We start from the raw sequence: 26,401 nt of genomic DNA on the forward strand, positions 1-26,401 counted from the left end.
AGAGCACAGTGTAACGCCAGAACACCGGCGTCGAGTTCGCCCACGGATTACTACAGTTGACGCAATTTCGTCCAAGTAACCAACAACATTCGTGCCATTCGAAGATTATCTGCAGTTCACTGCTGCAAGTGAACGGTATCTTCAATGCCTTTATCCTTGGACATAGCAATGGTCCCTTGAGTCAATTCTGAAAGACTCGCCAAAACGAAGAATGACAGCTATCTTCTGGAGCTCTTCTCACAAATACCCACTGGATAGACTCTCGTCGTGTTGCTACAGAAACCTTGACTTGGAGCTGTGACCCTTGAACCCTTGAAAGGGCTGGGACTTTGGACTTTGGGGACTTTGGTAGGGGACTTTTGCGACAGATCCCTGCTATCTCTGACTCTGACCTTCTGACGGATCTCCGTGCCGTACGATTGCATCATTGCGGCCGTTGACGACCTTCCGATCTCGGTTACTCGCTGAAGACTGCTCATCGCTCCCATAAATCAAAGCTTGTCCCCTTCTTCTTTACCCCAAGGAGCCCCTTTCATCCATCCACCGGCACTGCCTATCGTAACACCGCCCGTCATGCGCTACTCCCTATCAGCCAAACTGCTCCTCCTGCTGGGCTCGTCCCAGCTCGTGCTGAGTTCTTCCCCCGACGACCAGCGAGTGCTCTCTCCCGCCGCGGAACTGACAAGAGATGATGCCACCGCCAACTGGGGGAAGGCCCCGGTGCTCGAGATGAAGAGCAAAGACGCAATTGCCGTGGCGCTCCAAAAACACGCCGATCCGGTCGACGCCCTGGTCTCCCTCCAGCCCGAGTTGGCGGACACGATGGCACAGCCCAGACTCATCCACGTCTCGGGCGAGAAGATGGCGGAGTGGATGACCGAGGGCGATAAGCTTCGTCTGCGGCGCAAAGGCCGCAAGTTCCGCGATATCACGGATTACCAGGAGCTCTACGCCGACCACGTCAATGGCTTTGCAGGAAAAGCCAGTAAGTCCGCTTCTTGTTACCCCATGATGGGGACTGCGCCCCGGCTCGTGGAACCCAAGTAGCTGACACTGTTGCAACCGCAGACCTCCCCAAGATCTCCCACCAAAGGCTCATCAAGCCCCTCTTCCCCAAGGTCAACCAGACCAACATGCACGACGTCCTCAAGCACTTGACGAGCTACTACAACAGATACTACGGCGGCGTGACCGGCGAGGAGAGCTCCGTCTGGCTGCACGACCACGTCGCCTCCATCATCGCCCAGTCGCCCTTCCACACCCACATCTCGCTCGAATACTTCACCCACGAGTTCCCCCAGTCCTCCATCATCGCCCGCTTCGAGCCCAAAGTCCGCGACTTCTCCAAACCCCTGACCATCATCGGCGCCCACCAGGACTCGGCCAATTACCTCTTCCCCCTGCTTCCCGCCCCCGGCGCCGACGACGACTGCTCCGGCACCGTGAGCATCCTCGAGGCCTTCCGCGTGCTCGCGACGAGCGGCTTCGTGCCCCAGGAAGGCCCCGTCGAGTTCCACTGGTACGCGGCCGAAGAGGGCGGCTTGCTGGGCAGCCAGGCCGTGGCGGCCTACAAGAAGAAGGAGGGCGCAACCATTGGCGCCATGATGGAGTTCGACATGACGGCCTTTGTCGCGCGCAACGCCACCGAGTCCATCGGCTTCATCAAGACGGACGCGGACGCGCCGTTGACGAGCTGGGCGGTGGACCTGAGCGAGGAGTACATCAACATCACGACGAGCGTGTACGAGCTCATGCCGGGCGCCGGGTCGGATTACATGTCCTACACCAAACTCGGGTTTCCTGCCACCTTTGCGTCTGAGGGCAATCCCGTCGCGGGCGGGTTCCCTGGCGAGTTTGATCCGTACGTGCACACGGACAAGGATACCATGGACGTGGACGACGAGACGGGCGTGTTTTCGATTGACCACATGGCGAGGTTCTCTGAGCTGGCTATTGCTTTTGCTATTGAGCAGGCTGGGTGGGATAACAAGTGGAGGTAAATTGCTACAGCAAATGGGAATTACAAATTGATGCTGGTAATATTATTGTCAAAGAGCCACAATATAAGGAATCCTGTGATGGCCACGGTGTTTCCTGTCCGACGTGATAGTAAGGATGATCTATGTCGTCTCGCCAACCGGTGATAATTTCGTCGTGGGTCAATAACGAAGACATCACCGTGGGCGAAGCTTGAAGGATCATCGCGCAGTGCCCTTTTTCCCCCTCCAAAACCCTAACGTTACGTCGAACTACGGCTATTAAAAGCTCGATGATGCGATCGATGACAAATTGCGGGCGACTCCAATGACAAATTGCGGAGAAAAAACACGACGCCCTTCGGCTCCTACATGTCATTAGAAGAAGCTGCAGTGACCAAGTCGACGTGAAAAATTTCTATAAAGTGAAACCGTCTGGTCTCTTCTCACTCTCCTCACTCTCCTCTCTCTGCTCTCTCGTCACTCTCGTGTATTCCCCAGAGTAAAGCTATTTCCAGAACTACCATTCTGTCACTTCAACTCACCTCAACAATGGCCTCAGCAACATCCTTCCGCCAAATCATCGGCGTCCCGCCCTCGACCGCCTCGCCCACCGACAGCACCCTCATCATCATCGACGCCCAGAACGAATACGCCGAGGGAAAGCTCACCGTCCGGGACGTCGCCTCGTCGCGCAAGGCCATCGCCGCCCTGCTGCAAAAGTACCGCGACGCCAATCAGGGCGGCAACATTGTCCACGTCGTCCACGACACGCCGCAAGGCGCCCCCATCTTCACGCCCGGGACCAAGCTCGCCGAGGAATTCGCCGAGCTCACGCCCAAGGAGGGCGAAAAGGTTGTGAGGAAACAGCACCCGGGTGCGTTTGCGGGGACGGACTTGCAGGCGCATCTCGAGGGGTTGGGGGACCGCGGAAAGAAGATTGTGTTGACTGGGTACATGGTAAGAGACCTTTTTTTTCTTGTTCAGTGTACAGCTCGTTGGCAGAGGCTTGCGAGGAGACGTTGTGCGGTTGCTAATACGCCATGGAACAGGCTCATATTTGTGTGTCTACTACCTCTAGACAAGCTTCACAGCTTGGGTTTGAGTTGCTGGTGGCCGAGGATGCGGTCGGCGACCGTGATATCCCTGGCGTTGATGCGGCGCAGCTCGTCAAGGTTGTTTTGAGTGAGATTGCCGATGGCTTTGGTACCATTGTGCAGAGCAAGGACATTGTCTAAACTTAAGAATGAACACATGAATTTCATATATGGGGGAAATAATACAAGGGAAATCAACTCAATGATGCTTAGCCTACGGTCTGCTGTCCTATTTGCGACAGTATGGTACTGGAATCAGTTGTGACACCTAGTAGCCTAACGAAGGTTTAAGCAGTAAGCTCAACTATTCCAAGACTTATGTACATGTCATATAATTTCACGAATGCAAGAAGCTTTATTCGCCGACATGGTCGTTCTATTCCGTTTCACTCACCCTTTCACCAGAGTAAGACCCATCAGTTCCGAGCCCGCAGTTGGCCAGTCCGGGCTGGCTTCTCATCCTCCCATCAACTTCTCCAAGTGGTCCAAAGCTTGCAATCCCGAGGACTATGAGAAAACACATTGAATTACTCAGGATCTCCAGTCCAAAAACACCTGCCCATCCAATTCCAGAATCGCCGATCAGCGGCGCCAAATCGCGGAGAAAACGGCACCATGCCATCCAGGCCCTGACGATCGGCGAGGCGTGCCCCAGGCTTTTGAAGCCCACTTTTGGCACAGGAATGGAATCCGAGTGCCGAGGAAGTGATGAGGGGAGAAGCTCTACCATGAGAGTCCACAGGAACCACATCGTTGCAGGGCCGCGCAGCCAGCCGACTTGGCGAAGAACGAATTCATAGCCCAAAGAGGCATCAGTGTCGTCACCACTCTGTGCTGCTCAGCTGGAGCAAGTCGCTGTGCTCTCCATGTTCTAGTAAACAATTCGAATATCTACAGGGGCATTGAGGCGGCTTTGACAGACTGGATTCGGACCTCGGACAACTCATTTCTGCGAGCGAAGCATTGGCGCGCTCATCGTCATACGAGAAAACCCATTGCCATTATTCTGGGGTGACTCCACGATGGAAAACGAGTTGGATAAAAGGGATGGCGGCTGCACAATGGGATGAACTCGTGATGGCATCACCCTGTCTCTGTGACCAATTACGATAGGTACTAGACATTTTTTTGCGACGGGCAAAGTTATTAGACTTGTCTCTAGTTAGTAAACATCTTTCTCCGAGGAAGCCATCATGATGAGACCATCTACTCTCTCCACCATCCTCTCCTGCGCGTCCGTCGCATCCGCCGTCGCCGTCACCAACGACACCTCGACCTCGCCGAGCATCCCCAACGTCGTCCAGTCCACCTGGGACGGACAATGCTTCTACCCCACGCCCGACGCCGCCTTTGACCTCGAGTCCTACCTCGGCCGTTGGTACCAGGTCGCCGGCACCGTTGCGCCCTTCACTGCCGGCTGCAAGTGCATCTTTGCACAATACTCCTTGAACGTGCGCGCTCCCTCTCTTATCCTGGATGCCTTACCCCACTCCCCTCACCTCAGGACTGACCGGCTAATGATGGTTGGTGACACTCAGGACAATGGCACCGTCAAGGTGAACAACACCTGCGAGGCCGGGGGCCGCGCCATCAACATCCTGGGCACCGCCGCGCCGGCCGAACCGTCGTACGGGGCCAAGGGTGTTCTTCGCGTCCAGTTCCCCGGCCAGCCCGGGCCCGACTGCGCCGGTCCCAATTACATTGTTCAGGGTGAGCACACACCCATGAGGGAGGGCGAGAGGATTGTAAACGGAGGCGGCTCTGGAAACGCCCCCTTGGAATTGGGCGCTGCGTGGCTGACATTCGCGGGGTTTACCCACTGCAGACTACACCCCAGACTTTGCGCTCGTGCAAGCCAGCAACTTTACGACGCTATTTGTGCTCAGTCGCCGGCGGAATCCGGAAGATGCGGTTCTAAACGTGAGTCTCGCTCTCTCTCTCTTCCACAGGCAGAAGGGAAAAGAAACCCTTCCACAAGCGTCGCAACTGGATGCAACTGAGTAAGCGCATGCAAGCTAACGCTGTATACTCTCTCGCAGGCATGGATCGCACGCGCAGGCCAGCTCGGCTCGAACCTCGAGGACGTTGTCAAGACGGATCAGACCGGTTGCCAGTTCACTTGAGACATGGGGAATGGGCCATTAGCTGCATCTGGGGATCGCGAAGAATCCGTGCCTGGAGCTTTGCCTGGAGCGGAAGAATTGAGAGGTGACTGAGGCCCTCGAGCGTCCAAGTGCGGTCTTAGGGGCCATGACATAGTACTTGTCTACATGTACATACAAAAACAGACACTAAGAATGCCGAAACGACGGATGTCAGTGTCAGTGTCGTAACCGATGACATTCGCAAGCGGGAGAGGTGGCCAGGGCTCAGACCTCCATGTTGAAGCAAGCCAAACCTCAGTACGGAGGTGTGCCAAATCATTGGTCAATGGCTATAGATGCAATACGAAATCCCCGGAGCTCAACTTAGCTCATCTCAGCTGAGCCCAGCTCAGCTCGGCTTTTAAACTTTGGAGCTTGGAGCTGTAGCTCCGACACCATGCCAGTAAGCTTCATTCTCTTTTCCCATCTTTGGGTTGTATTTGCACCAGTGCGACAGTCGGGCCTGGCCCACGGCTCAAGTTGTGCCACTTATGCAAGGGGTTTCTATGACGACACCACCCTCAGCCCGAGACATCATGACGAATGTGGCCGCGTGCGGTCTGTGTTTGTGTGAACGCATCTGTGGGCACCCTGTAATTGCGGAGAGGAAAGGGCAAAAAAAGGAAAAAGAAAAAAAAGGCTGGGCCTGAGCTTGGAACTGAGAGCGGAGGAGCTGGGCGAGGATGATGAAGGATGAGGTAACTCAATTGGGTTTGATTCAAATAGCTCTTGGGTCCTGCTTGCGAGCGAGTTCTTTGCCCTCGATCGATTCCTGTTATTAAAGTTACGTGAAATCGATCATCATTATTCTACGAAACTCTGTAAAACAGCCTTCATCCCTACCTTGAATCAAATACTCTCAATCAAGTACACTACCAACCGCCACAATGGTCAAGGGCACGGAAGAGGTCATCTCCGAATTCAACGAGTACGTCAACATGACGGCCGAGGACCTCGAGTCCTGGCTCAAGTCGGACGACTCCAACAGCGCAGGCTGGCCCAAGGACGACGCCGAGGGCGGGGGCGAGTCGGTCGGACACGACAGCGGGCGCAAAATTGTCGAGATTCTCCAGGCGAACCCCGACAAGAAGGAGGACAAGTACACGGACGAGCAGGTCGAGCATATGCGCAAGGTGGTGGCGTACTGGTGAGCTACTTTCGCGGTGAAACGGGATGGACCATGAGGCGGTCAAGAGGGGGCTAACGAATGACATGAACAGCAAGCGGCATTTGGCGCAAGAGTCCAAGTCGAACAGCGACAAGTCTCCCGAGGAGGTCAAGAAGACCAAGTCGTATGCTTCGTTGAAGAACTGGGGACACGACTTCCTCAAGGCCCAGGGCAAGGAGAACGGTGCGACAAAGTCGAACGGAAAGTCTTCCAAGACGGAGAATGGCAATGAGGGCAAGGCTGAGTCGAACGGGTCCAAGAAGCAGAACGGATCCAAGAAGGGCGAGGAAGAGGTCGAAGATGACAAGGAGGAGGAGGAGGCCGAGGACGAGACCGAGGAGAAGGCGGGGGACAAGCGCAAGAACGCCAGCGAGGAGAATGGATCCAGCAAGAAGCGGCAGACACGCCAAGGCGAGGGGAAGTCTACCGGAAAGTCAGACGAGAACGGTGATGATGAACAGGAAGAAGCGGCCGAGGAGAATGGGGTGGACGGCGACGAGGAAATGGAGGACGATGACGAGGAAGGGGACGACAAGGAGAATGGCGGCGGCAAGCCCAAAAAGGGGCCCAAGAAGGGCGACACCGTTAGCTGGAACTGGGGTAACGGACAGCCCGAGGGTAAAGTCCTGGACGTGAAGGGTGAAAAGTAAGTTGAATGGGGGAGGTGTTGCTTTCATTGTGAGAAGAAGGAACTGACGCGATGCTTGCTACATAGGACGACTATCACGACGAAGCGCGGGAATGAGGTGTCTCGCGAGGGGAACCCCGAGGACCCTGCCGTGGTGTTGGACACTGGAAAGTCGAAAGCCATCAAGTCTGCCCACGAGTTGAATTAATCATGGCAGGGAATTGGCTGCAGCAAAAGCGTTGTGATTCCCCGTGATCGGTTTGAATGCCCTTCGTAGGGAGCACGTGTTGTACAGTGCGTTGCTATGTTTCCCAGTCGTTAAAAATGAGGTAGATAATATACACCCAAGTTTTTATCTCGAAAATGTTGATGCTGTACTTTTACTCTCTTATACTGCTTCATGTCTGACAACGTACACTTGCCGTCTCACAGCTCCTCCACTCTCTGCGCTTTGGAGGAACGACGATCCTTTTGGAACTTCGTAATGGGATCCTTCTTCGCTTCCTTGATCTCATTCCAGAACTTTTCACCATTCTCCTTATCGTCCTTGAACAAATGATCAATAACGAGCTTCTTGGGTGTTTCACCCATCCACTGGAAGAGGGAGAAATCGCGAAACTCATCAGCCCTGAAAATCTCCAGCATCTCAATAGGCTCGTCGCCGATATTCTCCACAAAGTGGCCCATATTCTTGGGCACGATCCCGACATCTCCGGGCACGTAATCAAACGTGCGAGCGGTGCCCTCGGCCGCAAAGATGGTGATCCGGGCCCGGCCCCTGATGAAGAACGACCACTCGTCGGCGTTGGGGTGCCAGTGCATCTCGCGCAGGGCGCCCGGCTGGATCGTGAGGTGGGCCGCAGCCACCTGTGAAATAGGGCACATTGTCAGTTTCGCACATCTGGGGGGTTGGGGAGGGGGAAGGGTGAGTGCGAAGGGCGGCTTCTTACAGTCTTGGAAATGGGAAAGTTTTTGGAGTCGGTGATGCGGACCTCGCCGCCCGACGTCTGCTCGGGCTCCTGGTCGAGCATCCTGTGGGTGAAGTTGAAGCGGGATTTCTTGGCATGCTTGCCCTTGGGCCGTTCCTCGTCAATGGGGCCCGGGAGCGTGCCTTGGAAGATGTATTTCTCGCCCTCGGGGAGATGCTTGAAGACTTCGGGTTCGAGGTGGAAGTTTTCGGCAATGACTGACTTTGGGGTATGGGCTGTGGAGAGGAGATGGGCATTAGTAGTAGTCATAAAGAGTACGTTTGGATGCTACGGAGGATGCTCACCAAGCCAGTCGGACAGGATAAAGGTGGATTCCTCAGAGAACCGGCCATCATCAAAGATGAGGAGGAACTCGGTGCCATTGGGACTCAATCCCTGCAGCGAGTGAGGCACGCCTGATGGGAAATACCACAAGTCTGAATGCCAAGTCTGTCAGCCTTCTTCATCGCCCGTGTTCGCGTAGTCAACGTTGAGAGACATTGCCAGTGGATGTATGCATATGCTTACCGCCCTTCTTGAGGTCGTCGATAAAGTTGCCGCCCTCGTAGTCGAGCGCCGTCACGCGGACCTCGCCATCCAAAACGTACGCCCATTCGGCCTCCTTGTGCCAGTGAAGCTCGCGGATGACGCCCTCGCCAAGTCGCATGTTCACGCCGGCGAGCTCGACACTGGTGGACAGCTCGCGGACAGTCGTCTGTCGGGTCCATCCGCCTTCCTGTCATTTGGCACTTGGTGTTAGTCTGGGGACCGATTTTGCGTTGCTCCAGCGCTAAGTCTGCCAGCTCAACTGGCGCCACAAACACCCACCACTCACCTCAATCCGAATATGCGAATCCGCGAAACTCCATCGCATGTTGGGCATGTTTCCCTTGTCCGTCGAAGGCGGGCGCACCAGATCCGGGTTCTGGCGCGAGCGCTCGCTGTTCCAGGGACCCAGCACCGAGGCGCCGAGCCCGTTGCGGTAGGGGAGCGGGTCGAGGCCGTCTCCGACCGAGTCGACGGCCCCGTCGTTGGGATCCCTGAAGCCCGGAATGTACGGGTTGCCGCTGCTCTTCTTCTTGTAGCTCGCGGGAATGTCCATGCCCCGGAGGAGGCGCTCGCGGGGGCTGTCCAAGTGCGGTGCCGCGGTGCATAGCTCGCTGGCCGATGCCCAGAGGAGGAGCAGCTTGGCTGCCGTGGGTTGGGTGAGCTGCATGCTGGGCCAGGCGTGATTGTTGTGATGGGGATGTTGCGACGCACCAGGGCATGTGAGGTGCCAACAGGATAGCTCGAATAGCCAGAAGCAGAGAAAGGTAATGGGTATCAATTGGCTTTAAGATTGGCTATGTCTTTCTCCAAGAGCTAAGAATAAGACGTGAAGTAAGAAAATCTTCAAGGAAAATGGGTAAATCGATCGTGACGCTGGGAAGAAGAGGCTATTTTATACCCCCTTTCTTGACCTCATCATCCGACTTAACCATGCCAATGCCAATCAATGCCTTGGCCTCTCCGTCGGCCTCGCCAATGTCGCAATCAAGTTGTACTGCGTAAACACGGGGAGCTTACAAAGGGAACCATTCATCCTCGTAGTCATCGGCGCATCACCTCACCCGCCCATCGCTGCAGGTCGAACCGAACACACGCACCAAAGATCCCACGACTGCCACACCCACCAATCCGTCGACGCACATGCCGAACCCCCGAGAACCCAAGCTCCCCTCCCCCGCAGCTGTAGCAACAATAGCAAGGTACCTAAATAAGCAGCTTCAAGAGCTGCTGCATGCCACCTTGCATGCAGTATTCAACAAGAGCTCCCCCTCACTGGTTGAAACGCGGCAGGGCGCAGGGCGCGGCCCATCTCGCCCATGCGGGGATGAACTGGTCAGCATGCCTCCCCAGTGATGATAGCTGGCGCGCCATTCCCCTAGAGGAACGATGCGGTGGACAAGGGCTAGGGGCGAGAGGAGGGTCCACGATTTTATTAAGGCTAGTGACTGGACGCTGGCGTTTAAGCTCGTCGCCCTTTTGGAGGGTGCTGAAGCTTCTGTCCACATCATCTTTTGCTGCGACGTTGGCGGGAGTCTGCAGCAGGCCATGACGCAGGTTCCTGCGGCTTGAGCTCAACTCCAATGCAACCTCTACGCCCATCAATTGGACGGGGCATATGTCGGAGATCCTGATGAAGAAGCTGGTCTGCGGCCAGGCGTTACCAGACCCCGGTTTCACTGCAGTGACTCTCTGTACATCCCTTCTCTGACTGAGCTTAGCTCAAGGTCTCGAGGGGGTTGTTGTCGTGCTTGCGTTTCCTCCCCTCACTCTCTCTGCTCGCTTCTCACGCGCCCCCCAAAGGCCCGAAAGTCGCAGATAATACCCGGCCTGTCGAATGGCATCTTGCCCATTCCGTTAGCACCGTCGCCGAGAGACTCACGAGCGGGGATAGATCGCTCTTGGCATTCTTCGGCATCGCTTTCCGCCCCTCGGCCCATATAAACCAGGCTGGAAACCTGGGAAACTTTTGGCGGGTGGACCGCGGCAGATCCGAAGTGCTCTCAGGCTTTCTTCAGTCTTTTGCAAAGTTAAGCTTTGCGCGTCAGCATCCGCCCACAGGCTGTCTATTCCCACATCTTTGGCATCAACTAAAGAGTAGGGTTATTTATATCGGCATAGTTTCCCATCAACCAATATCACCTGGTCAGAGCTTCCAGTCTCTTTGAGGGGTATCCTATTGCAGGTCAAGCTGAGGCCATCATTCCCCAATCTCACGTCTGTGTCGCGATCAGAGAAGCACAAAACCCACTCAACACGCCCACAACTCCGTACAAGATGAGTGCAACGGGAGGCAACTACGGTTCCGTCACCAACTCGGTGCCGGTCGTGAACGGCGACTCACACACTCACGCCGATGAAGAGCAGTCTCTCCTCGGCGGCGGCGGCGGTGCCAGGAAACCTGCTTCCACGTCCCTGCGGAAGAAGCTCACCACCGACGTGCAACGCGACTGGGCCGATCTGATTCTCCTAGCGTGCTACATCATCACCGGCCTGCTCGACAGCTCTTCCATCTCCATCTGGGGCTCCTTCGTATCAATGCAGACAGGTAATTAACAACTGCCCAAAGGTTCGCAAACCCTTTCACATACTGACAAAAAAAAATACAGGAAACACAGTCTACATCGGCCTCGGCCTCGCCGCGCCTACCGAATCCACCCGCTGGATCAAGTCCGCCACCTCGCTCATCTCATTCTGCCTCGGCTCCTTCTTCTTCAGCCGCTTCCACCGCTTCTTCTCCCCCAAGAAGCGCTGGGTCCTCTGCGCGTCCTTCATCGCCCAGACGCTCCTCTGCGTCGCCGCCGCCGTCATCCTGACCGTCGGCCCCGCGGCCGGCAAGGACGAGATCGCCTGGAACGTGCTGGTGCCCATCGCCCTCATCGCCTTCCAGAGCTGCGGCCAGGCCGTCACGAGCCGCGCCCTCAAGTACAACGCGCTCACCAGCGTCGTGCTGACGAGCATCTACTGCGACCTCTTCTCTGACGCCGAGCTCTTTAGCGTCCGCAACGCCGAGCGGAATCGCAGGGTCGGCGCGCCCGTCTTGCTTCTTGTTGGTGCCATCTGTGGCGGTCTTTTTGCGCACAGTCCCCTAGGGATTGCCGGTGCTCTGTGGACGGCGGCTTTCTTGAAGTTTCTCATCGTCTTGTCGTGGTTCTTCTGGCCTGGTGAACCGATTTCCGACGAAGAGTAGATGTGATTGGGTCTGGGTTGCGTAGCTCGCTACCTTGGATAGCGTTGGCTATACAACTTTGAGATCCTGGGCAACTACATGCAGGAAGGAGTATATGTTGTCATTAGACCAATAGACCTAACAGCCTTATTTCAAATGCATCTCCCTCAGTCCTGCCTCAGCGGCCGTCGTCAGGCTAGCCACCAGGACGCGATATCAACCAAGATCTGAGCAGATTGATGCCGATAGCAGACAGGCCTTGACGTCGTATCAGAGCAACCGTGGTTCTATGATTTGCCGAAAGTCAGTATGATGTCTACCTAGGTGATGCCTATCCTAAAAGTGCCGCGCTTAAGCTTTCATGCCTGAATTTTAGCTGTTCGAATCACTGAGGCCAAGCATATTTGAGCGGCTCTTCTCATGGCCATTAAATTTGTTGAAGTACTTCTATGAAATCACGTGGAATAAATAAGACTCACGCAGGACGCGTAGCGTAAGCCGAGACCACACACGTACACAAGAAGCTCTTGTATAAGGCACAAAACAAGAACATCTCAGCCTGTTTCAACAAAAGCAGGAAGCAATTAGGTAATAGCGGTTCAAAAGTTGAGGTGAAAAAACGGAGATGAAACCGTTGAGGTTGTGAACTTGTGACAAGAGAGCCTGCCTCGGCCTTCTCGACTTGACTACTGGAAGGTTCTGCATTAATGTCTTTGCATCTCTGATGTTTTTTGGTTGAGGAAGAACATACTATTAACTGTACCTCATACTAACATGAAGGTACATGATGGACTTGGAAGAGACTTCGACAGCGTAAGCCGCTATTTTTGCAGTTCTGGCAGACTGATCAATGTGACAGACAGTATTACAGCTGATCACGAATACGTCAGGTCACTGCACGTAGTCCAGGGACATTCATCAAGGAAATTTCATTAAGGTACATGTACTTGAAGCCAGGAATAATCCTGAACTTATTAACGTATCATGGTTGGTCAGAATCAATCTGTACAGTGAGTAGCAGGCAGCCCTGTTTGCGTTGTCGGAGAAGACGCTATCGGCAGCGGAAGACGGAGACAGTATTTTTGCACGCCAATATTAAACCACCTCCAATAGTCTGCTTTGACTCTCTGGGCCGATTTTATTCAATTTGAAACGGTGGCGAACGCCAAGGCTTTGAGAAGCATTATTTAATTTCAGATTACATGTTATAGACAGAATAGGAAGGAAAATACAGGTTTGCACCGGTGGTCATTTGCGAAGGTGTGGGTAGATTAAAACCAGTTTTTGAATGCTAAACTTGATGATGCCTTGAATGGAATAATTACGTTTCGTCCCCTCGACAGAAGCATTTTGCCGGTTACTTCAGAGCCATATTCATCCTTCTCGAATATTCCAAATACCGATCCCAGTCGGTCCCTTGATCACTGCCCGCAGGCAGGGTTGGGCCGATAAAGCTGCCAACGCCAGCTCCACCCAGAGACTCTTCAATCTCCCAGTATTTCCCGCCATCGATGAAAATCATCTCTCCATTCCTGTTGCTATCGTTCATGAGTATAACAGCCGATCGAGCCACATGATCGGGTGTATTCAGAGCGAGTCCCGTCAGAGTTGCCATCTTCTCCGTGACAATGCCGGTTTTGGTCCAACTTGGCGCAAGGGAGTTAATTCGAATAGGAACAGGCAGGGCGCTCAGATGCGGTATCAGGCTGCGCATGAGACCAAGGACAGCGTGTTTAGATGTTGCTGGTGTAACGGACCGAATTAGCTACGGTAATTCAATTTCATCCATGAGTAAACATCATGGTTGCTTCATGAAATACGCGAGACAACCGGGATAGAGACAACGCGACAATGTCATCGCAAGTATCGTCCGTAGGCAAGTATGAAGGGGAGATCTTCAGGGTACGTACTGTAATCAACAGCTGCGAATCTTAACCAAGAGCTCACGGACGCAGTTAGGACGATGCTGCCTCCGGTTTCCTGGGTGCGCATGTGGTGAACAGCGAGTTTGACGGTAGAGATGACGCTGTACAGATTTGTTTCGACGCAACTCATATTCGGCCCTTTCAGTTGGCCGTCAACAGGATCAAACTCATCGTCGATAAACCGGGTCCGGGCGCCAACCCCTGTAAACACTGCCATTAGCTCTCGATCCTGTATGCGAAACTCCTTCTTTGTTTCACTCCGCCCAAGTCTAGTCAAGGCTCTGACCAGCCTATAACAGACGCGAGCTGAATTGAATGGCTACACCAAAGACAAAGATAGCTTCACCACGGAGTAAAAAGACCTCGACGGATGGGCATAGTTACCGGCATTTGCAAAGACAGCATCAATCCGACCTTCCCGCTTGACAGTGCGAGCAAAAACATCACGAAGAGCTTCCCAGTCGCAAACATTGCATGGCTCAAATGTTAGATGAGGGTCTATCGGAGAGGGATCGCCGGAGTGCAATGGTGCTGGTAGACTGAGGTCGACATTTGTAACTCGGGCGCCTAGAGAGAGGAGGAGGTTGACTGTTCCGAGGCCGATGCCCGAGGAGCCGCCTGATGAAGGTCTAGTCAGCACATATCATGATTGGAAAAGTACGTCTCTTTCATGATAACTTCATCTTCAATCTCACTGCAATATATTTGAGTGCAGCTAAAGCTAACAGAAAAAGGCAGCCGTGAAGTAAACATACCTGTAACTAAGACAACCTTGTCTTTTAGACCAGCGAGGTCTTCGTCGTTGATTTCGAAGCGTGACATTGGTCCGATGTAATGTTGAGTTGTCTGGTTCTTCTTGCGTTTTTTGTGGTAAAGGGCTTTATGTATGACCTAAGGCTTCGCTTCAAATAACCGTGTTGGGCGTTTTATATAGCTGATGCCATGACGCCTACAGAACCCGGACGGGAAATATGGGAAGACCGGATGAGCGACACAGAAACCTTGTTTCATCCCGTCCGCGGCCTACCGAGGTGCCTGTCCACCCCGCACCCCCCGCTTCCTCCAGGTCTCACCGCTGAAAATAACGACTGCATGACTAGATTTAATATCAGAGACTACTAATCTTATCACGGAGCATTGTCACATTATTTCCTGGAGCCGGCCGTTGCCAGAACCGCAGGGCTCTTCGGGTCCCGCGGGTTGGGAAACTAGAATCAATGAAGGCAAGCCTAACAACACTCTGACTATCCTTCTTTACCATTAAGCCAATTAAATCGATGGTTGCTCTCGATATCTTGCTCAACTTTGATAAAGAATGCAACAGAGTTTCAAACCTACTCCTAGCCATCATATGGTGACCGTATTTCTTGGCTTCAAGATAAAAGTGAATTCAAGACGAGGCTGCTGGTAAAGCTCAAGAGCTCTGTAGAATTCGCCAATTACTTTGGCATCCAAAGCTTGTGCTACTCCAAGATTGCTGTCGAGGGCTGAAGCCTACAAGCGACCCATTATTACTCTGGAGGCATTATCTGTTTGAAGAAGAACGGAATTCCAAGGATAAAGCCTTACTGAATTCGTTCTCTTTGAGCTATTTCAATCTGTATCAAAAAATGATGGCTCCCATCCTCTCGTATATTCAATTGCTCTCCGTCTGCAGCATACATATCGTCATCGATCCATATTTGGGATTAGCTCACTTTTGCAAGTGGCGCCAACCCTTAGCCCGAAGTGACATGAAGGGGACCATGACCGTCGTCAACAGGGCACCCAGATCCATCAGAATCAAACTCGACCACGCAGGAAGCGTCGATGCCAATAGCAATACCAATGAAGTCGGTATCCTTCTGTTGCGTGCCACTGCCAAGAACGTTGCCGTTGCTGTCCTTGACCTCGCACGTCTTGGGTGCGCCACCAAAGTCCGACTTGCAGTGGAAGACTCGCCCAGTATCCCAGCAGTCGCCTTCAATGGTGAATGTGCGGCCGTCGCCAGTGTTGTAACAGGGAGAGTGGTCGTTGGGATAGGACTGGTCGTAGACGGCCTCGCCGGCGTCGTTGAGGATGGCGAAACCTGTGTAGCCGCCGTTGGTGCCGGATCCGTCTGGGCCACCAATTGCACCAAAGGCGCCGGACGACCAGACGACTCGAAGATGTTCGGCGTAAGCACAAGCTAAGATGCTCAAGATGCCAAAGAAGGCTTTGCGGAGGGAGGAATGCATGATTCACTTGCAGTTTGAATGTGACAGTATTCGATTGTAGTGATAACTTCAAGCGTGAAGTTGACGTCGTTGTGGGCTAATTGAATCGTACTTTTGCTTGTGAGGATTGAAGAAAGAGTGACGGTTGGTATTCCTCTTCTTTCCGTGGCTGTGATTCAAGGAATTTATACCTATGTTCAGCACTGCAAGTCTGCATCTACGCAAGAAGATCACAAAGTCCAGTTTTCTAGGCATCCTAGATTCTCAAAAAAATTGATGTCATGTTACTGAGCTATTGATGAGGTCGTTCATTGTATCCTGGTCCAGATGCATGAAAACTGGAGTTGGAACTCCTATGCCCCCATTGAAGGAATGTTTTCCTCGCAATAGCTAATTGTGAAAGACATTTTCTTTTCAGACTTCCGGTGGGGTATGATGCCAAAGTTGGAAGAAACTTATTGACAATCCTATGATTTCGCAGGCTTTGGTGCGGATATAGTCATGGCTCTGCTCAAAAGGATGCCTAACGCGGTTGTGTATAAATTTTGCTGAAGCCTAGCTGAAGCCTTGCTGATGGTGACTCCACCGCTGCCCACTTCTTGACGGGCTGTATTGTAGATCTTTCCAGAGACCGCTCAGTCGAGAGCCTGAGAAAGGTTGAATAGGGGGACCCCTGCTGTTGATCGGCAACGGCGCGGAATCGACCCCATGAGGATTCCAAGTCGTACTGCATGCGTATGCCGCACTGCCGCGTGCTAGTCCTGTGGTGTTAGCTCTAGGTCTTGGTCATCTATCGATACCCACTCACAATATGATTTATGAACTTCATCTTTCTTACGGGACGAACCTCATGATACTGTTCACGCTATAACCAGGTTCATCTTTTCAAATTCCTGTTTCAACCATTGGATTTAATTTCTCTTGAGTACTACTGGTTGCGCAATGAATTCATGCAATGCTTTCGTCATAGCCTGGTTGGCAGTGTTGCAATACGTATGATAGTTTCAACTATTCTACTGTACTTGCACAACCTTACTAACATCAGCGAATGGCCTCCAGTACGGCGACCTTGAGAGTAGACTCAAGATATTTATGGCACAGGAGAATTCTGGAGGTGTTACTTTCTCCTACATAAGCTATAATGAGTCTCATACTAAGACGACGTTATAGTTCAGACATTGACAACGCGTATGACTCCCTTATTCGTGCGATGGTTTGGCAAACTAAGAACCCCTCAATTCACTCAAGACATTGAGCTCTGATATGTCCGTGAAAGCAGAGATTTTGTTCAAGAATTTGAGCGAGCGGCTTTTTTTCCGGCTTCGAAATCGAATAGTTCACTTTCGCTCAAAACAAAGGATGAACCTTCTCAACGCTTACTGGTCAGATGAACAAATGAGATAGATCCGAGCAGGAGATGAAAATTAAGGTGATGAAACACAGCGCATTATAAGGCTGGCTTCCAAGACATTCAATCCCAGACATCTGTGATATAGAAGAGGGTGTCTGTTTCTCTCGATTACGACCGCTAAGTGTGTCTCAGTACTAGTATTCTTCTCGGCGGGCTCAATCGGGAAACACTTCCCACAAGTTGTCGTCATTGTGGCATGTTAGCCCACTGTCCCCACGAGCAAAGGTCAAAGTGATTTAGCTGACTACAGTGATAGCAATCGCGGTAGTCAATCGTGGCTGTTCTGGCACGTACCCGAGTCGTATTCCTCGCTTGCAATTTGCCGGAAGTTGAACTTTTTGTCACGCAATTTGCATCTAGACTTGCAAAATATTTGTCATCTGCTCGAAGTAGTCAAAACATGCATGTAGCTTAATTGTTCGTCTCCCCACACGATTGGCGACAGGCAGTAGAGTCTCTGCCCACAGTCATGCCAAGCCTTTTGCTTTAAAACCAAAGCAAACGGGTCTTCCTAGCAGATTTAAGAATGGTCGTATTCGGACCCGAAATTCCAAGATGGGTGATTACTAAACCGGGCTCCTGTTGTTGTCCGAGAGGGGTTCCACGCGCATACGACATTGTTAGGTCGTACAACTCAACGAAGAGGCAAACTCTATCACCGACACCTGCATGGCCCAAGAGAGGTCCCTGTTATGACAGCTAGAGCTCGGTATCCTAACAAGTTCCGCTCTCATCGTCCACCGGTCCGCTCCGTCTTGCTTCCTTGACCCCACCTCGACTCCGCGGCATTCGGGACGCACGATCGAATGGAGGAGGAGGATGGCAATGCACAAGCGGGACAGGTGCTGATCAACTGCATGCCGCGTGGGGTAGCGTTCCACTGATGATGGAACGAAGCTTCCAAACCTTACACAGTCTTTGCCCAACTCCGGTGCGGGGATGCCATCAATGCCGTCTCTTTCATGTGCTTGATGCCTCCGTCATCTCAAGGTTATAAACACCTTCGACCCGTTCGTCTCGTCGCTATCCGAAGCTGAACACAAATCACCACAGTACCCTACTTTGTTTCAACATGGCCAACGCATTCGGAAACCTGCCTGGCGGAGTTTTGAAGGCTCCGGAGAAGTTCACTCTCAACGTGCCGGATCAGAGCTTGGACGAATTCCAGCAGCTGCTCAAGCTGTCCAAGATTGGACCGGAGACCTGGTACAACAAACAGGAAGACGGCCGTTTCGGCGTGTCTCGCAAATGGCTCATCACCGCCAAAGAGGCTTGGTTGAAATTTGACTGGCGCAAGCAGGAGGACCGTATCAACTCCGTCCCAAACTTCAAAGCAAAAGTCGAGGACCCTGACCTGGGATCCGTGGACGTTCACTTTGCCGCTTTGTTCTCCAACAAGAAGGATGCGCTGCCCGTCATCTTCATGCACGGCTGGCCCGGCTCTTTTCTCGAGTTCTTCCCTATGATCGACTTGCTTGTGGGCAGGTACACCCCAGACACCCTGCCGTACCACGTCATCATACCGTCGCTTCCTGGCTATGGGCTATCTTCTGGCTCTATTCCCCTGGAGAAAGAGACTGAGCAAAGTGCTGTCGCGCGCACTCTGCATCAACTGATGCTTGATCTTGGGTTTGGCAACGGGTACGCTGCTCAAGGCGGTGACGTGGGAAGTTTCATGGCCAGACTTATGTCCAGCTACGACGAGTGCAAGGCAATTCACTGTAAGTGACATCGAAATGATCCCGCAGAGTCGAATTCGTTGACAAATATGCAGTGAATCTGTTGATGCCTAGCCCCGATGACGCTGCTCGTGGTATCGATGGATTGACACGCAAAGAACTCGAACATGCTGGCCGGATGTTGAAATGGCGAGCGACTGGAATATCGTATGCTATGGAGCATGGATTCCGACCAGCTACCATCGGGCTGGTCCTGTCAGCGAGTCCATTATCGTTATTAGCCTGGTAAGTCATCATTTCCATTTTATTTTGTTCTTCTTGGTCTAACTAGGAGATTTCAGGATTGGCGAAAAGTACTTGGAGTGGGTGGATTCGCGTTACCCTCTGCAGCTGGAGACCATTCTCGAGCTGGTAAGCCTGTACTGGTACACAGACACGTTCCCCAGGAGTATCTATCCGTATCGTCCTTTGGCGCAGGCCAATTCCAGTGAAGATGGCGGTACATCGATCCCTACCTCGAAGGAGACGCCGTTGGGATACTCGTGCTTCCCAGCCGAAATCAGTTTCCTGCCAAAGGCATGGGCCGAAGAGTCCTTTCCAAATCTGAAGTTCTATCGTTCGCATGAGAAGGTTAGAACATGCAGACTATTACAGTGGAAATGAAGCAGATTGCTAACCTTTCAATAGGGAGGACATTTCGCGGCTCTGGAGCAGCCTGAGATCTTGCTGCAAGATGTGGAGGACTTCTTGGCCTCGCTCAGAACTACTTCCAAGCTCTGATCCCAATCAAAGGTTTCGGGGTTCTAAGGTAAAAATCTTAGTGAAGGGCAAGATGGCGAGGCCAAACAAGCCCCGATGATTTTGAAAGCAACATGAACTCTACACAAGTGTCACATGTTCAAGATGTGTCTTCAAAGGGAGAAGATTTCAAAACTTCCCACCCTGCGTATTTGAGGCCAGAAACACAATCCGTTTGGCCGGTCTCATTCGTTTGATATTTCAAAATCAATGAATTTCCCAGACTGAGCTTCCATGTAGTGATTAATACCCGCTGATGCATCTATAATCATGTCGCGTACACATTTACGTCAGGTCGCTTTTGATCCTGGATGGGGTCGTAAACCTCTGACGGACGGCACTCTTGGATATACGACATGCCCCCATTCGTCCTTGAAACGGGCGTGTACTTTCTTTTCCGTTGCCAAAACCTGCAGAAGCCAAATTTGTCAGCTTTTTCTCTTTGTCTGGGGGATGATTTGAACACGAGTTAGAGGCTGCCCGGGACTTACATGCAAGCACCAATGATGCCAGCCAACACAACCACAACCACACCGACGCTGACGCCGATAATCACCCTTTTATCGACGACGCCGCTAACCTCCCAATCGGGTCCATCAGCAGAGCTGGTACTGGTGGCAGATGCACTAGGACTCGGCGTGTACTCCTTTGGAACACCACTGGTCGAGATCAACGACTGAGCATTCGATCCGAAACCGACGACATTCTGCACAACAGCCCGCGTGGCCGTCGGAAAGGTCGCTTCGACCCCCGAAGCGACGGCCGTGACGAACGTCTCCGTGGCAACAAACTTTCTCAGAGTCTGCAGCTGCGGCGGACAGTTGACCAAGCCCACTGTCAAGCATTCTATGCCGGTATACGTCACCTTTTCACTTAACGTCGTGGTGGTGAGCTCCTCGTCACGCTTTGCCTTACTCGTCACACTGGCAGGAACGCCGCTCGCCACCGTTGTTGAGGCAACTCGCGTGCTGGCACAAGCATCCTCGAGAGTGGTGTAAAAGAGGGGGATCTGTGTGTTCGGCACCGCACCCCAGATGCGGTCGCCAATCTGCACCGAAGCCCCGGCCTCGGCGCCCAGAGCGAACTGGTACGCGTTGACGGCGCGAAAGACGCAGCCGTCCTCATCTGGCGTCGACAGGGCCGTGACATTTGTGCTCAGCTCGGCAATGTTGGCAAAGACGCCGACTTGGATCCCGGCCGTGGCGGTTGGGATCTCAGCCAAGATGTCTGGGATCTTGATGATGTAGTCGAAGAGCTCAAAATCCTTGCTGTCGACGGGGGAGGAGATTTCAATGCCGGCGCTGAAACCCGCGCGGAGGGTCGCCTTGAGCTCCACGCCGGCGCTCTCGATGACGACAGGGAGGAATTCGAATTGGCCGCCCTTGCTAGCGTTTCAGAGTCAGCAACCCAGAGGGCGACTTGGAGGTGTCAATCAACTCACAAATGAACGCTGGAAACATTCTTGGAGAAGAGAGCAATGTCAAAGCCCACTTCGTCGTCCATTCGGAGGTGAAAGCCACTGCTCATTTGAACCTCGCTTTCGACGCTCAAGATGAGGTCAATGGAGAAGACAACGCCGAGAAGCAAGTCGTCCCCAATCTTTGATCCTAGCGGAGTAGTCGACGTGTAAAGGTTGAGCGTGTAGGATGAGCCAGCGGGCAGAGTCGTATCAAGCTGCATGTAAACTTCCAAGCCTTCAAACCCGAATCCCAGGCTGGCTTCGGGGAACGAAGGGACGTCAAGGTCAAACGTGATATTGAGAGGGGGAAGGTCAAAGTCATCAGCATCCAAGCCATCGGACAAGTTGTCCACGACGCCGGAGATATAGTTTTTGGCGTACGTCGTAATGTTATCAAAGGTCTCGGCAAACTCGTTTCCGATCTCAGTCACAATCTTTGTAGCATTGAGGGTACCGTCGATGGTGAGGTGAGCGCTGGCTCTTCCCTTGATGTAGCACTTTGTGCATACAATTTCGATGCCAGTGTTGGCTTTGACGTTGCCGCTGCCGGCTTCAACCTCTGGCTCACTTTAGGAAAGGACTGTTAATGCGTTGCAATTCTTATACTTGATCAAGGACGGGCGAGGAGCACTTACAACTTGAAGAGCACTGAATTGTCGAATGCAGTGTTGAGTGAAGTGCTGTTACTGAACTTGGTCTCTCTTCCATAGAGCCTCGCTTTGGAGAGATAGTGACGGATGGCAAGCAGCGTATCTGAAGCAGTTCTGCCAGGGCTGTTCCGCACCACGAGATCTACTGGGGTTTCACGTTGGCCTGCAGCAACAGTCAAGCTGAGTGTCAGAGACCAAAAGAAAAATGATTTGATTTGCGGGAACATTGTCAAGTTGCTGAGGAGAGGCTGAGATGGGGCCGAGTCCGAAGAGTCAAATCGAGCCGTGAAGTCGCGGGGACGATGCGCAATATGAGCATTCTGACATCTTGGAGTTTGATGGTTTTGATTTGCAAAGGCTATTATCTCCCTAATTGAAGTCCGCGAGCCTGATTCCCAATCGGTAAAGGTTGTTGGTTTGAGCCATGCCGTTGGCCGGTCGGCGCAGCAGGCTCCGACTTGCGTGATGTCTCGGCCGGATGCAGGGGGCTGGTGCTGTGATGACTGCATAATCAGGGACATGATCTATCCTGGATCCTCCGGGATCTCACAGCCTTGCGAGAAACGGAGACGAACTTTCATTGCAATAGGACTCATGGTAGCTACATGTAAGCTCTGGATAGAGTTGACTCACCCTGGCGTGGTGATGGGCAGGGTTGACACCTGCGACGCGCCCTTTTTTTTTTTTTTTTTTTCCAACATCAATTATGCCATGCATGTCCACTTAGAGACACCAGGCTTGAAACTACTGACAGGCAACAGTTTCTCGAGTCAGGCTGGTTCGTCGCATGGGTATCGTGTTGGACATCCGTACAGGGACGTGGGGGTTGGCAGCATTGGAAGATAACATGAGGAGCAAACGAACCCCCCCACAACCGCCCACCGCTTTCGGTCGATGCTTTTTTTAACCTCTCAACACCACCACCAAGCTTCGCTCCGATGCGTCAACGGCCGAAGAAGAAACGATGAGCTGCCTATTTTGAAAGTACTGACCAATTAGCTATGCCGTAATACACGGGAAAAGACATCAAAACCGCCGAAAGCGACGTATCCGGCAGCATACCCATCCACGAGGCCACCATAGACTGGGGAATCCTCTACACCATCCTCAACGGCCGGCTCAACGTCGTCCAGACGTGCAGGAAGGTCAAGGAGGATTTACAACGTCTAAGCAAGTCCCAAAAGAGCTCTTTGGCCGTCTGGGCTGTTGCACAAGCCGAGCTGCCCCCTCCCCCCCCCCGGGGAAATGCGCTCAAATCAGGGATTTCGCAACCCAGATCCTCCAGCGGGTCAGGGAAACCCATCCGCTCGACAGGAAGTAGATAGAGGGGCTTCTTGAGGAGAAATGCTACTAGAAGGAGGCTTTGCTCATGTAGGCATACGGCGATGGCAGGGGGCTGAGGGAGGTCCAGCTGGCGAGAATAGCAACGTGGAGCGGGGGTCGTGACGGCCCCCACGTTGCGTTGGCTGTATGTAACCTGCTACTGTAACGAATGTTTTGCAGGCCAAAGGGGGTTTCTGTATGCAGCTACATGTTCCAGACCCGTTTTTCCTTGTTTGGCGGTGGCTCATGAAGCGCGACCAACGGTCCAACAACATGAGAAGTAGGCTGTGGAATTTCATGTTGGAATGTGGTGTGTTTCCTACAACAAGAAATCTTGGCCAAAAAGAGCGGAAAAGAAAGGAAAAAAAGAGAGAGAAAGGGGAAGGGAAAATGGATTGCTTGATTCCCACACTGACTGTGCTGATTTGTTCCTAGTTGCACTTTATCTACACAAAAACCACAGACATCATGACGCAGCAACAGCTTTTGAGTTGCTGGGAAGGTCAAAAACCTTTCCAGGATTCATGATCCATCTAGGAAATTAGTCAGTCTCCTCCATCGCCAATACGCAAAATGTCAGTAAACGTACTTTGGATCCACAGCCTGCTTCAGCGTCCTCATAAAGTCAATAGCATCAACGCCGAGCTCATCGACAAGACAATCCTTCTTTCCAATACCAATGGCATGCTCTCCCTATAAGAAGAGTCAGCATGCAGTCATCAAATCTTCCACCCAGTTGATAAGAGAAAAAAAAACAATACTCACCGAAACAGTACCCTCCATCTCCAAAGCTCGGCCCATCATATCATGGACACACTTGGCAACTGAGGCCCGTTGCTCCTCGTTCTTCGGGTCATACATGACAGCCTGGTGAAAGTTGCCGTCTCCAACATGGCCAATGACGCTGGCAAAAAGGCCCAGCTTTCCAGAGTCCTCCTTTGACAATGCTAGAACCACACAGGACGGCTTTGATTAGCAAACGTTTCTTTCAACTGGAAGGAAACAACGTGTCGAGATTCCACAAAAGGTAGAACGTACTGATGATCTCGGCCAACCTCGAAATTGGTACAGCCACATCAGTTGACCAGATTGAATAGCCTTCGGGCATGATGGACGTCATCGTCCACAGAGCCTCTTTTCTCGCGGCCCAGAGATCCGCCTCTTCCTGCTTATCTCTGGCGAAGAATAGCTTGCGCGGTTTGAACGGCTGCACAATGTCCTTGACCCGAGAAATATCTCCCTTGATGCCGTCTGGGGTCCCCGAGAACCTATACAGAAGAGAATAGATGAGTTAGCCATTGAAGCCTCCAGACCCAATCCCACACCTTCTGTCTCTCTCTCTGCGTGTGTATGTGTCCCTCCGCAGGACACCCACTCTCAATAGAAAAACTCACTTCAAAAACAACGTCGGACTCTCCTCCCACGCCGTCTTCCTAACAGCCTCGCTCCCATGCCGATTAATAACCCGCATCTGCACCTCATCCAAAAACTCCAACGCCCCCAGCGGCACCCCACTCCGAATCAGCCCCGTCGCCGCCCTCGCCGCTTCCTCCATCGTACCAAACGACACCACAGCGACGCCCGTATCCGCCGGCACGACCGCCAGCTTCACCGTCGCCTCCGTCACGATCCCCAGCGTGCCCTCGGCGCCCACAAAGAGGCTCGTCAGGTTATACCCGGCCGAGTTCTTGCGCGGGCGGCGGCGGGTCTTGATGACGCGCCCGTCGGCGAGGACGACCGTCAGGTTGACGACCCAGTCCTTCATCGTGCCGTAGCGGAAGGCGTTGGTGCCGCTGCAGTTGGTGGAGACCATGCCGCCGATCAGGGCGGTTGGCGAGGGGTCTAGCGGGAGGAAGAGGCCCGAGGATTCGATTGTTTTGTTAAGGGTTACCCAGTTTACGCCTGGTTGGACGACGACGTCCATGCTGGATTGGTGTTGTTTAGGACTGTTGGTCTTCATGGTAGACTAGATGGGAGGGGGAAGGAGGGGGGAGACGTACTCGTCTGGGTGGAAAGCGATAATCTTGTCCATGTGCACAAAGTCGATGCAGATACCGCTATATGGCGATGAGAAGCTTCCCTCGACGGAGGAGCCGGCGCCAAACGGCACTGGGACTTGTCAGTAATTACTTCCTTCCCATGGTGATGGTAACTCCACGGTCGCAAGGCCCTGGGGTTCGGAGCTTGCAGGAGGGGGAACTGACCCATGGGCACATTGTACCTGTTGCAAATCTTGGCTATCCGAGAGACGTCCTCCGTCGTCCGGGGGTAGACGATAGCCACGGGTCGACCGCTCGAGTTGGACGTGGACCAGTCAGAGTGTCCATGCAGCTCAATCTCATCCTCGTCGAAGCTAACCGCGTCTTCACCGAGAGCATCGGAAATATCTTTGGCCGCCTTGATAATCTTTCAGCCCATGTCCCCCTTTCAAAAAACATAGTCTTGTAGATTGACGTTACCTTCACCATATCCTTCCGGCTCGCGAAATCCACGTGTGATAACATTCCTTGAGCGCCAGCGTCCGGGGCCGGGGTACCAGATCGGCCGATGAGGTACCCGGCAAAGAGCGGTATCGCGCCAAGGACGAGAAGCTGAAGTGGGATAAATCTACCCCTTTTCTTTGTTGGTGATGGTGCCGTGTGAACTGATTGGAAGGAGTTGAGTCTTGATGACCTGGTTCCCGACAAAATCGGCTGCCATGTTGCGCGTCTAGCGGCGCCGCTTGGCAGAGCGCGACAGCGCGTGAGTGCACGGAAAGCCATTTATGCTACAAAATATGCGTCAAACTTTTATTCAAAAACGGTCAAGTGATGCTAGGCCCAGTTGAATGCTCTCCGCTGATGGGTAGGAGGGATCCGCCGGGCAGGACAGGCGGAGGAGGGCGACGCGACTATCCGATGCCATTCAGGGGCAGCAGGCTACTCGTCGACAATAAACAGACAAAATCAATTGCGCTCGGAAGTAATAAGATTGCAAAGTGGGAAGTGCTGGATTTCAGCGAGTAGATGTGTTCATGCTGGTAAACAGCGACGTCGATGCGCAACGCGACAGGCCCGGAATTACCTGCCAAGGGGGGAAACCCCCCCCCCCCGCCCCCGGATTTCGGACGAGGACTGGGCCGAGGCAAGCCGCCTCTACGAGACATGTCCGGCGAGAACTCACGGATTGCATTGAGCCCGTCATGAATTAGCCACTTGGATTCGTGACTTTTGTACGAAAATCCTCATACAATGGAATTCTGTCATAAAAGTGTGGTCTCCAAGAC

At 52.9% G+C, this 26,401-nt stretch overlaps 13 protein-coding genes across 13 annotated transcripts; 7 read left to right on the forward strand and 6 right to left on the reverse strand.

Moving 5' to 3' along the window:
- Positions 1–573: 573 nt before the first annotated feature.
- CORC01_06913 (peptidase family M28) lies at positions 574–2,000 on the forward strand (the record flags this gene model as incomplete). The annotated part of the gene is made up of 2 exons (XM_022618551.1): positions 574–985; positions 1,069–2,000. 2 exons carry the CDS (start codon positions 574–576, stop codon positions 1,998–2,000), a joined length of 1,344 nt encoding a protein of 447 aa, XP_022474861.1.
- A 528-nt stretch (positions 2,001–2,528) lies between these two features.
- Positions 2,529–3,214, forward strand: CORC01_06914 (isochorismatase; the record flags this gene model as incomplete). The annotated part of the gene is made up of 2 exons (XM_022618552.1): positions 2,529–2,936; positions 3,029–3,214. 2 exons carry the CDS (start codon positions 2,529–2,531, stop codon positions 3,212–3,214), a joined length of 594 nt encoding a protein of 197 aa, XP_022474862.1.
- Positions 3,215–4,266: 1,052 nt separating this feature from the next.
- CORC01_06915 (lipocalin-like domain-containing protein) lies at positions 4,267–5,196 on the forward strand (the record flags this gene model as incomplete). The annotated part of the gene is made up of 3 exons (XM_022618553.1): positions 4,267–4,783; positions 4,899–4,993; positions 5,113–5,196. The coding sequence occupies 3 exons, from the start codon at positions 4,267–4,269 to the stop codon at positions 5,194–5,196; spliced, it is 696 nt and encodes a 231-aa protein (XP_022474863.1).
- Positions 5,197–6,104: 908 nt separating this feature from the next.
- CORC01_06916 (DNA-binding protein) lies at positions 6,105–7,221 on the forward strand (the record flags this gene model as incomplete). The annotated part of the gene is made up of 3 exons (XM_022618554.1): positions 6,105–6,364; positions 6,438–7,031; positions 7,101–7,221. The coding sequence occupies 3 exons, from the start codon at positions 6,105–6,107 to the stop codon at positions 7,219–7,221; spliced, it is 975 nt and encodes a 324-aa protein (XP_022474864.1).
- A 218-nt stretch (positions 7,222–7,439) lies between these two features.
- On the reverse strand, positions 7,440–9,197 carry CORC01_06917 (oxalate decarboxylase family bicupin; the record flags this gene model as incomplete). The annotated part of the gene is made up of 5 exons (XM_022618555.1): positions 7,440–7,880; positions 7,964–8,217; positions 8,287–8,418; positions 8,510–8,717; positions 8,817–9,197. 5 exons carry the CDS (start codon positions 9,195–9,197, stop codon positions 7,440–7,442), a joined length of 1,416 nt encoding a protein of 471 aa, XP_022474865.1.
- Positions 9,198–9,799: 602 nt separating this feature from the next.
- On the reverse strand, positions 9,800–10,129 carry CORC01_06918 (uncharacterized protein; the record flags this gene model as incomplete). Its single annotated transcript, XM_022618556.1, has 1 exon — positions 9,800–10,129. The coding sequence occupies one exon, from the start codon at positions 10,127–10,129 to the stop codon at positions 9,800–9,802; it is 330 nt and encodes a 109-aa protein (XP_022474866.1).
- Positions 10,130–10,804: 675 nt separating this feature from the next.
- On the forward strand, positions 10,805–11,717 carry CORC01_06919 (uncharacterized protein; the record flags this gene model as incomplete). Its single annotated transcript, XM_022618557.1, has 2 exons — positions 10,805–11,075; positions 11,137–11,717. The coding sequence occupies 2 exons, from the start codon at positions 10,805–10,807 to the stop codon at positions 11,715–11,717; spliced, it is 852 nt and encodes a 283-aa protein (XP_022474867.1).
- A 1,336-nt stretch (positions 11,718–13,053) lies between these two features.
- On the reverse strand, positions 13,054–14,443 carry CORC01_06920 (short-chain dehydrogenase; the record flags this gene model as incomplete). Its single annotated transcript, XM_022618558.1, has 4 exons — positions 13,054–13,439; positions 13,607–13,822; positions 14,006–14,239; positions 14,377–14,443. 4 exons carry the CDS (start codon positions 14,441–14,443, stop codon positions 13,054–13,056), a joined length of 903 nt encoding a protein of 300 aa, XP_022474868.1.
- An 896-nt stretch (positions 14,444–15,339) lies between these two features.
- CORC01_06921 (uncharacterized protein) lies at positions 15,340–15,837 on the reverse strand (the record flags this gene model as incomplete). Its single annotated transcript, XM_022618559.1, has 1 exon — positions 15,340–15,837. The coding sequence occupies one exon, from the start codon at positions 15,835–15,837 to the stop codon at positions 15,340–15,342; it is 498 nt and encodes a 165-aa protein (XP_022474869.1).
- Positions 15,838–18,299: 2,462 nt separating this feature from the next.
- On the forward strand, positions 18,300–19,686 carry CORC01_06922 (epoxide hydrolase; the record flags this gene model as incomplete). Its single annotated transcript, XM_022618560.1, has 4 exons — positions 18,300–18,948; positions 19,002–19,191; positions 19,248–19,536; positions 19,594–19,686. The coding sequence occupies 4 exons, from the start codon at positions 18,300–18,302 to the stop codon at positions 19,684–19,686; spliced, it is 1,221 nt and encodes a 406-aa protein (XP_022474870.1).
- Positions 19,687–19,972: 286 nt separating this feature from the next.
- Positions 19,973–22,334, reverse strand: CORC01_06923 (uncharacterized protein; the record flags this gene model as incomplete). The annotated part of the gene is made up of 4 exons (XM_022618561.1): positions 19,973–20,114; positions 20,196–21,089; positions 21,146–21,730; positions 21,799–22,334. The coding sequence occupies 4 exons, from the start codon at positions 22,332–22,334 to the stop codon at positions 19,973–19,975; spliced, it is 2,157 nt and encodes a 718-aa protein (XP_022474871.1).
- A 482-nt stretch (positions 22,335–22,816) lies between these two features.
- CORC01_06924 (uncharacterized protein) lies at positions 22,817–23,134 on the forward strand (the record flags this gene model as incomplete). The annotated part of the gene is made up of 1 exon (XM_022618562.1): positions 22,817–23,134. A coding segment is annotated over one exon (318 nt), but the record flags the coding sequence as incomplete, so codon positions are not given.
- Positions 23,135–23,602: 468 nt separating this feature from the next.
- On the reverse strand, positions 23,603–25,898 carry CORC01_06925 (glycolate oxidase; the record flags this gene model as incomplete). The annotated part of the gene is made up of 8 exons (XM_022618563.1): positions 23,603–23,669; positions 23,726–23,829; positions 23,902–24,083; positions 24,175–24,404; positions 24,531–25,061; positions 25,137–25,245; positions 25,341–25,533; positions 25,596–25,898. 8 exons carry the CDS (start codon positions 25,896–25,898, stop codon positions 23,603–23,605), a joined length of 1,719 nt encoding a protein of 572 aa, XP_022474873.1.
- Positions 25,899–26,401: the final 503 nt, after the last annotated feature.

This window comes from Colletotrichum orchidophilum (assembly GCF_001831195.1).
Source record: "Colletotrichum orchidophilum strain IMI 309357 chromosome Unknown Scaffold_54.1, whole genome shotgun sequence".
Lineage (NCBI taxonomy): Eukaryota > Fungi > Ascomycota > Sordariomycetes > Glomerellales > Glomerellaceae > Colletotrichum > Colletotrichum orchidophilum.